Below are 12970 nucleotides of genomic sequence, written 5' to 3' on the forward strand. Positions count from 1 at the left end.
AGGGACGTCCAGTAGCCTTTTTTAGTGAGAAGCTATTGGGATCAAAGAAAAATTATTCCACTTATGACCTGGAGTTCTATGCCATAGTTCAGACTCTGAAGCATTGGCGCCATTACCTGGTACAGAGGGAGTTCATCCTTGTTACTGATCATGAGGCTTTGAAATACATCAATGGTCAGCACAAGTTGAGTAGGCGACATGCAAAGTGGGTGGCGTACTTGCAGGAGTTTACTTTCACACTCAGGCATCAGGCAGGGAGTTTGAATCGAGTAGCAGATGCATTGAGTCGTCGCACATTACTCCTCACCACCATGAGCACCAAGATTGTCGGATTTGAGGCATTTCCTGATATGTATGCTGCGGATCCTTCATTTGGGAAGATAATTCGGGAGGTAACTGATAATCATCGACATGATTTTATTTTACATAATGGTTACCTGTTTCGTGGATGGCAGTTATGCATTCCGGATTGTTCACTAAGGCAGCAGATTATTAGTGAACTTCATAACGAAGGACATTTTGGGCGAGACAAGACATTGGCATTGGTCTCTTCTGATTATTACTGGCCCAAGTTGAGCAGTGATGTGGCGCATTATGTGGAGCGGTGTTATGTATGTCAACGGTCTAAAGGGGCTCTTACTAATGCTAGATTGTACACACCATTACCCCTACCTGAAGCTCCTTGGTTTGATATCAGTATGGATTTTGTCTTGGGCTTACCTCGTACACAGCGCAGTATGGATTTTATCTTGGGCTTACCTCGTACACAGCGGGCGATGGATTCCATTTTTGTTGTTGTTGACAGATTTTCAAAGATGGCTCATTTTGTGGCTTGTCGGAAGACAATGGATGCTACTCAGATTGCTCATCTTTATTTCAGAGAGATTGTGCGTTTACATGGTGTTCCACAGTCAATTACTTCTGATCGTGATACTAAGTTTATGAGTCATTTCTGGAGGAGTTTGTGGGAGAAACTTGGAACGAAATTGAATTTTAGCAGCGCATACCATCCCCAAACAGATGGTCAGACTGAGGTGGTGAATCGGAGTTTGGGAAATCTTTTGAGAAGTTTAGCCGGGACTAAACCGAAGCAGTGGGATTTGGCATTACCTCAAGCAGAGTCTGCTTATAACCGGTCGAGGAATAGAACCACCGGACTGAGTCCTTTTGAAATTGTCTTTGGTCGAAATCCATCCAGAGTACTTGATTTGGCTCCAATTCCACGTGTGGGTCGCTTCAATAATAAAGCTGATGAGATGGCTGAACATCTTCAAGGTATCCATGAGCAGGTGAAGCTGTCCATACAGGATAGTAATACTAAGTACAAAGTTCAGGCAGATAGTCATCGACGCCAGGTGTTGTTTGATGTTGGTGATTTTGTTTGGACAGTATTAACTCGTGATCGTTTTCCAGTTGGGGAATACAATAAACTAAAGGAGCGGAAGATTGGACCTTGTGAAGTGCTGCAGAAGATCAATGATAATGCTTACAGGTTGCGCCTCCCAAGTCATTTGAAGACCTCTGACGTCTTCAACGTAAAACACCTAAGCCCTTGTTTTATGGAGTCCGATGAAATTACTGTGAACTCGAGGGCGAGTTCTTTTCAACCCGGGGCGACTGATGCAGGAGGATCCGAGTCAAGTGATGCTGATTTGTCAGATTGCACGATGATGGCGCTGAGATACCATGAGATGGCGGATCGGCGCAAAGATGGAAAGTAAATCACCATTATTTCCTTAATTGGGAGATTTTGACGCGTCTTTGGTAATTTGGCTATAACTTTGGCTACGGTTATCGGAATCGCTATTATGACCCCAATTCGGAAAGCTCTCTTCGGCGCGCATGTCGTGGCTACCCAACTTTGCTCGGTAGACATCAATTTCAAGCCCAAAATCTACTGTTTTCCTTTTCAAAATTCAATTTTAAGTTATTTTTTACTATTTATGGTAATATTTAGTTTCCTTTTTTTTATATGTTAGAGAACTCGAATTAAGCCAAATTTTTGGCAACTTACTTCTTTTACTTAATATTTTATTTTGGTATAATTTCGGGATTTTTCCATTTTTGGTAATTTTCCAATAATTTCGTATTTCGCAGCTATTTAACCCGACTTGTGGGTTAGTTTTCAGCATTTGGCATTATTAATAATATTGAGTTGAATTCAGAGTATTTTCTCTGTTTTTTTGGGCGTTCTCTATCGTTCTTTTCTTGCGAATCATCTGCTACAAGCAGCCAATTGGATAATCACTATCCTATCCGGCGTCACTCGTCCTTTTTTAATTGAAAAACACTTTAAGTACAAAGTGAAAAATTAAAATGTAAAAAATGAAGTATTTCCGACACTCCATGACATATCGCATCCATCAATCGACATGACCCAAGTATGTTTAATAAGCAAAGTCTTATTTAAAAAAAGTTATGATTCTATAGTTATGTTTTTCTTGTTGTTGTACATTCTAAATTTTATTTTATGTATATTTTATATGCAAAGGTAAATGTAATTTTAAAAAGATGTGTTGTTTAAAAGACACATATTGGGCTAAAAATCAAAATTGTTGAGTGACAGATGGCAACGAAAAGATAAAATGTTAAGAGAATGAATTATGTTAGTCAACAGGAGAGACATATCCCAGCTTATCTAGATTTTGAGATAGACGACTCCTTAGACCTTGACAATCACAAATGAAGCATATACCAGCATTGGTGAAAAGCATAGAATGCGGGTTACAAGATTAGTGATCGAGTAGCAATAGTTCATTTGTTAGAAACTCTTACACCTCATGAGAAACATATCGGGAAGCTTATGCAAGAAAATATGTTATCTCAAATTTCGGAAGGTGAACTTAAGGAACTTAACTTTTGAGGATTTTTGCAATGCCTATATCCAGAATCGTGAGACTATGATTGTTGATGTTACCTCCCACTCAGGATTTGAATTGTCAATGACTTCAAATGATGAAGTTGCACAGCCAATTATGACAAATGCTTACAAGAAGAAGATGAAGATCCAGAGGAGGACTAGAAGAAGGCAAATAGTGAAATGAGTAAAGACTATAGAGATTACTCGTTTATATAAAAATATATATATAAAATTTATCGAATTGTTTTTCCTATCTCAAGAAGATGTAGTGAAAAACAAAAATCAATTTGTGATTAGGTTTTAAAACATTTCACTTTGTCCTTCCATTTCAAGTATTTTGGTATTGGTATATAAATATTAACAAAATATATTATTTCTTATTTGTAAGGAAGTGGCTCGAGTAAACCAAAACAACTTGATAAGAGATCTTCTATGAGCAATTCAAGATCTTGACAAAATGAATCATAATCAAGCTCCATCTACAACACCCGATCTTATTGCTCTCTCGATTCATGCCTTGGTAGTTCAGTTATTCTAAAGGCATAAGCCCTCCACATTCAATGGAATATCTAGTTCACTAGTAATTGAGGAATGACTTTGCAAGTTAGAACATATTTTTCAACTTATAGCCTGCACTAATGTTCAAAAGGTCCAGTGTGCAGAGTTTATATTTAGTGGTAATGCAAGTTACTAATGGAATTCGATGTCCAGAACTAGGACCCAAGAACAGTAGCTGGTGTTAACTTGGAAGCAGTTCAAGGAAAAAGGGTGGACAGGTATTTTTCTCTGTCTCTAAGAGATTTTGAGGAAAGCAAATTCATTTAACTCAAGCACGGTAGTACATCCCTAACTAATTACAAATGAAAGTTGCATAAAACTCTCAAGGCACGCTCTACAACTGGTTGACACGAAAATTAAGAAGACTTGGAGGTTTGAATAATGGTTACACCCAGACTTAAATATGATTTTTATGTTACATCATAACCTTAGATGTTGGAATGAGCTCATGCTAGTTGCTATTAGAAGGCTAATATAGAGCAATACAGTAAGCTACACAACCAGTAGGATAAAGGGAAATTTGGAAAGAGAAAGTGGAATGTTCAAAATAAAAGAAAGGGCAAATGATAGAATAAGAAAACTAATACTGTATCTAGTGCCAATAAAGTCATAGTAGCTACAGTAGCACAATGTCCTAAGTGCGATAAGCCAAATCATGATGAATGCTTGTATGGAAAGAATGCATGCTTTCAGTGTGGTAAATTAAGACAAGGGTCGACATTTACCCAAAAGAGGGATGATAACAATGATTAGACAAAATGGGCAAGCATGAGTTTTTTACATTGACTCAAAAGGATTGACAAGAGAACTCAAATGTAATAGCGAGTATTTTAATGATATCTAATATACCTACTTATGTTCTATTTGATTTGGGACCTACCCACTCTTTTATATTAACATTTTCATTGCTAAATCTAGTATTACTTGTAATAAGTCAGGGAGTACACTAGAAGTTAGCATCCTCTCAGGCATAATATTGATTACAAATTAGTTAGCTAGGTCCAGGGGAAGAGCCAGCAAGATATGTTAGGGTGGGCTGAAAATGGAAATGTTCTCATATATGCTCTTTGCCACTCAAGATTTAGTTTATAAGGTTAAACTCTTGAAGCTAATGACAAAGTGGGTCAAAATATATTTTTGGACACTCACGACAAAGTTTTAACACATATTTTTAACTGATAAAAGTAAATATAGAGTATATTACTACCATCAAAATTATCTTCTTATATCACCAATTAGATGCCAACTTGTTATTTTTATTATATTTTGTTATTTTGCGGAGTATAAAATAAAGTTAAATGATACTAGTCCTCAAGACATCCCAAAATAGTAAATTTCATTAATAAAAAAAAAAGGAAAAAAGACAAGTTTGGAAAAGTAAGTAACTTGAAATAAATTTTGACACACCCATGTATAATTTTGAAAATCAAATATTAACTATGCATATTGTATTACACACTGAAAACTAAGCATCATCACTCAAAATTAAAATGATAAAAGAGCAGAAAATAAGTAATATGATCATGCATCAACTTGGCATTCTGATGATCCAATCAAAGGACCTGACCTGTAAAAACCCCTGCTTGAAGCTTACAGACACATCACAATTTACATATATTTCATAATGTGTAGTTCTTATGGCTCCACCCTTGTACCTTACCTTCCCAGTCAAGATTAGCTTCAAATTCACCAACCCATAAGACCGACCCATCACTAACCCATTGGCCACCTTGATCGACGCCGCCACTACCCCTCCACCTAGCACCGGAGACAAAGCAACTGTGCTCTTCGAGTCATAATACAAAGGGGACAGACTCGATGGAGGAGTTATGACCTGGTTTTTGTAAGAAACAAACACAAATAACTGGTCATAGTAAAAGGATACTTTCTCATTAGGGTTCCTAGTGACCACAGTGAATTGCATGGTGGCAAACATGTAAGGTGGGGAGGTGAAGTTTAGGTCATAAATGACTAAACTCACAACTTTGAACTTGGGGTCATGGGGATGATAAACTAACCAAACTACAAGGGCTGTGATTCCTGCTAACACCAAGAAGATGACTATGAAGGTCGAGAGGGCTCTGTGTCGATCTTTGATCACGTACTGAGATGCGAATGGGCCATGTCTTGGTGATGGTGGTTGCCTTTTTAGATCATCTTGTGTCATATTGGGTGGTGTTTGTGAGGAATGGACTTGGGCTACATTTTCAAAATCTTTTCTTAAAGAATTACATGGGCTAGGGGCATTGCAGGGCTGTAGCCCAACGAAGACCCCAATGTCTCCAACTCTGGCTAGGTCGATGAATCTTGAAATTGAGGAAAAAACATTGAAAGTTAAGTTATATATAATAGAAATAAAAGACTTTGATGTGATTTTGTTTATGATTAGTATGTAATTATGCAACTATCCATTATAGAGAAACGAAAAGTGTCTTTTAAAAAACTAGGAGAAGAATAATTTTCTTTCATCGGAGTAACGACCAAACTCCATCTCCAATTCATATGGACTTTGCAAGAAGAGAAAATGTCGAGAAAAAAATACCAATAGTTTCTAGATAACATCTCTCGAGAAAAGCAAACGGCTATGAAGATTGAGGATATACCAGTGGTAGGCACTCCCCAAATAGATAGGTAGAGTTCCAAATAAATCTGGTTCCTGGAGCGGCACTAGTATTTCAAGCTCTATACAAAATAGCCCCAAAGGAAATTTAGGAGTTGAAAATTCAGTTGCAAAAAAATCACGCTCTGTAGGATTTGAACCTACGACATTGAGTTTTGGAGACCCACGTTCTAGGAGTTATTGAAAAAAAAAAAGAAAAAAAAATAAAAGAGCAATAAAGAAAGTTTTAATATAAGCAAGAGGGATTCGCAGATCTTCCAGATGTAGAGCATGCATGGCTTTTGTTATAATTTATTGTTTGTTGGCCCCATCAGTCAAATAAAAAAAATGGATCATTCCTTCATACACAATAGAGGGATCGATTTGCTTATTTTTAAATAGTGAATGGGTTTCAGAGACTTGGCTCCTCCCACTGCTTGGGAGCTTACTGTTTCATATTTTATTTCACTCCTCGATGGGAGACAGTAATTCTATCTATTTTGATATTGAAAATCAGATTCTTGAAATTGACAATGGTCCATTTGTCGAGGTCCTAAAAGGCGTGGAAACACATAAAAACTCTTGAATGAGGTAGAACAAATGAAGATTTCTTTTTCAATTCATCCCTGGCCTCATTCAAGAATTGTTATGAAATGAATTGAAAAAAAAAAGTCATAACAAAAAGAAATGGTAATGTGAAGATATATCCTATAAGTGCAAATCAAAATCGGGTGGAGCGGTGAAATGCGTAGAGATCGGAAAGAACACCAACGGCAAAAGTACTCTATTGGGCCAACATTGACACTGAGCGACGAAAGATAAGAGAGCGAATGGGATTAGATGTGAACAAAATTCTACCCATAACACCTATGTCAGCTTTTTGTCTGAATATAGACAAAATGAATCGCATTGTTGGACATTGGGTTTATCCAACCAAGTGTATGCATGCAGGACGTACCAATATTGTTTGTAAAAGAAGAAAGATAGAAGCATGAGGATGTGTATTGACTATTGACTGTTTGATCATCAAGAATAAGAATCCTCCACAAAGAATTGAGGATTTATTTGATCAATTAAAAGGGATTAAGGTATTTTTCCAAATTGACCTATGATTTGGATATAATCAATTGAAGTTTAAGGCGAGTGACATACCTAATAGGGCTTTCAAAACTTGTTATGGGCATTATGAATTTGCTGTTATGCTGTTTGCATTGACTAAGGCTCCAACAATATTCATGGATTTAATAAATCGTGTGTTTCATCAATACTTTTCATAGTCTTCATTGATGACATTTTGATATACTCCAAGAATAAAAGACCAGCATGAGAAACATTTTAGAATAGCGTTAGAAATACCGCGTAAGAAATAATTATGCACCAAATTTAAAAAGCGAGAGTTTTGGATGAAGCGTGTTGGGTTTCTCGATCATGTAGTTATTGTTCAAGGAATTAAAGTAGATTCAATTAAGTGGAAGCAGTAACTAATTGTAATATGCTAACTAATGCCGGTGAAGTTCGAAGTTTTCTGACGTTGACCGGGTGCCATCGAAGATTTATCAAAGGATTTTCCTAGATAGTTGGACCAATAACACAACCGACAAGAAAATGAGTAAAGTTTTAATAGATGGATAAGTGTTAGCAAAATTTTCAAGAGTTAAAGCAAAGGTTGATTATAACACCTGTGTTTTTAGCCGTTGGGAATCGTATCCACCTTTGGTAAAATTTGTATATAAATTATAGTTTTCGGGTAAATATTGGAATGACACTGTATGAGGCCCTTCATGGTAGAAGATGCTGAACACCAGTTCAATGGGATGAAGAAAGAGAAAAGACAAATTTGGGACCAGAAATTATTGAAAGAACAGTTGAAACTATTGATAAGATATGTGCTAGATAAAGGCCGTCGGATTGTCATGATCAACTACTTACATGTTTGTTAATAAAAATTAAGCTAAATGACTTTTCACGTTTTTAATAACTTTCGCAAAATTTCAATTCACATAAAAGAAATTTTGAATTTATTCAAGAGAGTCCAAATAAATTATGAAATTCTGATCGTTTGAATGAATGTGTATTATCAGAACTAGGTAAAACGAATTGAATCGGATAAATTATGGTGTAATCTCACGCAAAAACACTTCGGTCTTCTAGAATATTTTTATAAAGTTAATTTAGTTAGATAATTTTCGTGTTTTTTTAAAACTTTAATTAAAACAAATAATCTAATATTCGGTAAAATATTTTTTTGTGAGAATGATACTTTAGTTATTTAGCTCTTGTTTAAGTCCCATTATTTGGTAAAAATAGATTTGAAATAGTAAACTTTTGGAGAATGTATGGTTGAAAAGTAGGAAAATATTTTAGGTTTATATGTAATATTATTTCATTAAGAGCTTGTTTGGTTAAGATTTTAATTTAATTAAAATCAATTTTTTGACCATTATTTTACTATTTCAGCTGTCATTTTTGAATTCTTCTCTCACATATAGAACCCACTTTATTTATAATGGTCAAAAAATCAATTATCAAATTTCATTCCAAACAAACACTAAGAGAATGTATAATTAAAAATAAGGTTGGAGAAAAATATATTATTGGAAAATGGGGCTCAAACAAGGACTTAGTATTGTATTGCTCTGCTCGATAATGTTCACGGGTGATTTTTGTGGATGAAATATTCAGGATAAGAATTGATAAAAAATAAGTTAAGGACATATCTACGATAATAAGCAAATGGTGGATACCATCATTGCAATTAAAAAGCAGCCGAATAAAAGAAGTTGTGATGACAACATAGTCATCTAAATTAGTGTGTGTGAGATTAAAATTAATTATTAAATTTGATTTAAATTGAAATCTGAATTTATGGTAGTATAATCCAATTCAAACATTGCGTGCTTACAAATTAAAATTAGACGCGTACGTTGCATCAAACCGACTCTTCAGTCAATGTGAACGACTTTGTCTTTGAAACTTGTGGTCAACTTTCTCCAACTTCAGGGTGGACCCCATTCTCAACCTGCAACATTGACTATGAACATTTTCTGATTGTAAATATTTTACTTATTGCTTTTAAATAATTTTAAATTCAAAACCATAAGGGAAGCAATAATGCATCTGATGATGGGCCATTGTCCTTTAAGATCAAATTAAGCCCTCGGTTGACCCTGATTATTTTGAAAATACTGTATTTTGAAATAATAATTTTTTAAAGAATATGTGATTAAAAAATAATTTTTGACCAAACAAGGGCAAGATTTTTTATCTCAAAACCATGGACCAGTAAGTCCCAGTTTGATGCCTATATATATATATATATATATTACAATAAAATTTTTCTTACAATAAAATATTTTACATATAAATTTAAAATTTTTCTTACTTTTTAATCACACACTCTTCTAAAAAAATTTGTTCAAAACATTATTTTTCTCGAATAATGACTATCAAACAGAGGCCAAGTAATCCTTCGACAAAAAATAAGCTTATCTGGTAGAAATTAAAATTAATATTTTAATTTAAATCAAAGTCAACAACTAATTTTAATCAAATATACTTAAAATTTTACATACTAATCCAAGAGTCATGTTGGTCGCAAAATTCAAAGCCGACCTCAAGCTCTAGACTAAACGAAGAAAATGACAGTCCACTCGAAGTAACTGCAATCAGCTTACTTTGCAAATAAAAGGCGTCGGTGACTCACAGAAGAATGTTACATATAGTCTTTGATCTTTTTTTGTTCATTTTTATGAATAAAATATATTTATGTATACACTTATAATTTGTAGCTACATGGACAAAATTTTGATTTGTTGTGCTTCATTATAGTAAATACGCTGTTGTGATTTAGACACAATCAAACAAATTATAAATAAAATAAGTTCGCATTTAAGAAATTATATGATTCTATTAGAGTATGCTAGAAAGAGTTGCAAAGATTTGAATAAATTGTATCTTTTCAGCAACTAGATGTATCGAATTCCAAAATGTATAAAAATTACATAAATCTAAGACACCCCTATTTCTATCTTAAAAAAAAAAAAACAACGATACTGTTGTAGCCCTACTGGTCCAAGGTTAGAACCGTATTTCTTGAAGCCCATCCTTGACCAAAAGAAAAGAATGATCTTTTCACTCTGCTACTGCAACCTTCATCAGCTACCTCACTTTGCTGCTTTATTATTTGTTGAATAGATAAATATAGCTGCCTATCAGCTGCTGAATCCATGGAAAAAGATCTTCTTATTGGTTCAACTCTAAACTGTTCTTCTTTCTTTCTGCTGTTAATGCATTCATCTCCCATGCTGGAAACATGACTCAATTTTCTGCTCACTTTTCGATGTATTTTTGGCTCTAATTTTCTTGGTGAAGGAGAAATGGATGATAATTCGTTTATTTCAATGACGATACAGTCTTGAGGAGGAGTGTTTAGAGGAAGAATTTGATCACAAAGTGGAATCATTTTGGTGGATGAAATGCTTGTTCTACATAGAGGGCAATTAGTATTCTTTTGAAGCCAAATGTCTAAACAATCTATATGAAAAACATGGCCACAATTTGGAATGATTCTTAGCTTCTCATCTTCTTGAAATTCATTCAGGCAAACCACGCAATCCGTATAGCATCCTTCTGCAAGTTTATCCTTTCCTATATTATTTCTGTATTGAAATAATGGGATTGATCTAATTGCAGCCTCATCTAGACCTCTTTTTTCGACTTCTGGAGAGTAAAATGTTGAAAGATCTTCAAAATGTTGCCTTCTGGATACAGAAAAACGCGTAAGGATATTGATTTGATGCAAGTTAAAGAAGCATTTGGTGACAAAGATGTAATAGCTGAGCAGCAAAATAGTAATGGCAAAAATGCCGATAATGGCAGCTGCTATAATGGGAAAATTATTGTGAGATGAATGCAATGGCGAGGTTGGTGAATTTGTGAAGGGAGATAGAGTTTGTGATTCATGGGCATAGAGTTTATGGCTACTAAGATCCATCAGAAAATTTAAATGTGAAAAATATATCAGTTTTTTTCCTCAAATATTTGACCCAAAATGGTAGAAAGAATTAATCAAGTTGTTTCATTTCAAGATTGCAATACAAGAGTAAGCCTAAATTGACTTAAAGGAGATTGTAGTAAGAGTGGATCATGGAAGAGAGAGGCAGAAACTTGGAGAACAAACTTATGGGAAGGGCTGACAAAGATATGTGAATTTAGCCCATGTTTGAGCTCCATTTTAAGGGAAAGAATGCATTTTTAAATAATGATTGATGGAGAATGTATGATTAAAAATTAAGAAAAAGTTTTAGGTTTGTATTTAATATTATTTTATTAAAGAATATGCGGTTGAAAATAAGTTTTAAAAAAAAATAAATTTTGGGAAGCACAGGGCTCAAACAAGGGCTTGAAGAGTGAGAAATAAGTCAGCAGTATTAATGGGTCCCACAAAATATGTAGATGAAAAATAATTTGTTTGATTATAAATAATACATGAGGGTAACCAAACGAGTGTTATGTACAGAGGAAGCAGCTTCGTGTTGAATATATAACAACCACCGTCCACACGGACTGCCGACATTATGCAAATGGGAGTGAAAGAATATGACTTTTTGGTGTAGTTAATTAATGTTGTCCATATTAGCTTCATGATGTACTTTAATCATTGTATCAGCGAAATCTACGGTTTTAAGCATTTTATGACTAAATTTAAGCCCTTGTTTGAGTCATATTTTTTGAAAAAAAATATTTTTTAACAGTGTTTTGACATCATTTAATAGTACACGCAAATATAAAATTTTTCTTTATTTTTTAATTACACATTTTTTATCAATACATTATTCAAAAATGCATTTTCCTACCAAAAATGGGGCTCAAACAAGGGTTAAAGCATTTGTAATTTTTCTTATATCATTTTTTATATCTTTAAAATTGTACATGGGGTTCATTACATAAGCTGAAGAAAATAACAGATAAGTCTTTCCAAATTTATTTAAAATTTAGTTCCATCGAATATAATTTATTAGTAAAATCAAAACCATTTCTATATTTATTAAAAGTTGCCGCAATAAGAAAAAGCTTTTTAAGAACTTTTAGGACTAGTAGGGTACTATACCCCATATAATATATTTTGTAGAATCATAGAAAATTGTGAAAAAATAAAAATAAAAAAAATATTAATTTTAAAAACGAATTCACAATGGGCGAAAATTCGACAAACCATATCCCTTTTTAAGCTATGCAATCGCATAGCTTTAATGTTGACTCTTATTTTCTCATGTGCAAAATTTTGTGACGTTTTCGAATTGTATTTATAGGTGAAAATTCGATACTCGAGTTGAAAGTTATGCACGTTTTTATCCACGCTTCTCGTTTTTTCATATATCTTCCAAAACTTGAAACCAGCGTACCAAAAACTTGATCCGGCCTTCATGTCCAACATGTAAGTTGTTATTTGGTTTGTTGTACTTGAGCTCTTGGCTTTCGTATCTCGAACAACTCATTCCGTGACCACCTTGATCCTCCGTAACTCTTGATCTTGTCTTTGGTTCCCTTTTAAGTTGAACTGGATCTTTGTAAGTTTGTTGCCTTCCTTGGATCACATCACAAATCTTGGGAAAACATCTGGTTTCCTATCATGTTAAATGACGCATAGAAAACATAGAGTGCCATAGTATTTCCTTTCCTTCTTCCATCTAGCTTATTTACTTCTTTTCAATTCATGAGCGCACATTGTCAACGCATTTTTGCCTGACAAAAATTGTGTCATTGATTCTTTTACTAATACTAGTCTTTGCACGGGCTAGACTATTTTGAAGGTAATGTTAGAGCATTAGATGTTTTGAATTCTTGTAAATTACATCATCAACTGAATGTTTACTACGACTACACTAGGATGAAATTTCTCTTATTGAGCATGCAAAGAGATTTATAACATTATATGATTCAAGAACACAAGA

General features: G+C 34.2%; 1 protein-coding gene across 1 annotated transcript; it reads right to left on the reverse strand.

Annotated features, from left to right (window-relative positions):
* Positions 1–9942: 9942 nt before the first annotated feature.
* LOC111369608 (RING-H2 finger protein ATL16-like) lies at positions 9943–11248 on the reverse strand. Its single transcript, XM_022991191.1, has one exon. The coding sequence runs from the start codon at positions 11008–11010 to the stop codon at positions 10081–10083; it is 930 nt and encodes a 309-aa protein (XP_022846959.1). The 5' UTR covers positions 11011–11248; the 3' UTR covers positions 9943–10080.
* Positions 11249–12970: the final 1722 nt, after the last annotated feature.

This window comes from Olea europaea, chromosome 20, assembly GCF_002742605.1.
Source record: "Olea europaea var. sylvestris chromosome 20, O_europaea_v1, whole genome shotgun sequence".
NCBI lineage: Eukaryota > Viridiplantae > Streptophyta > Magnoliopsida > Lamiales > Oleaceae > Olea > Olea europaea.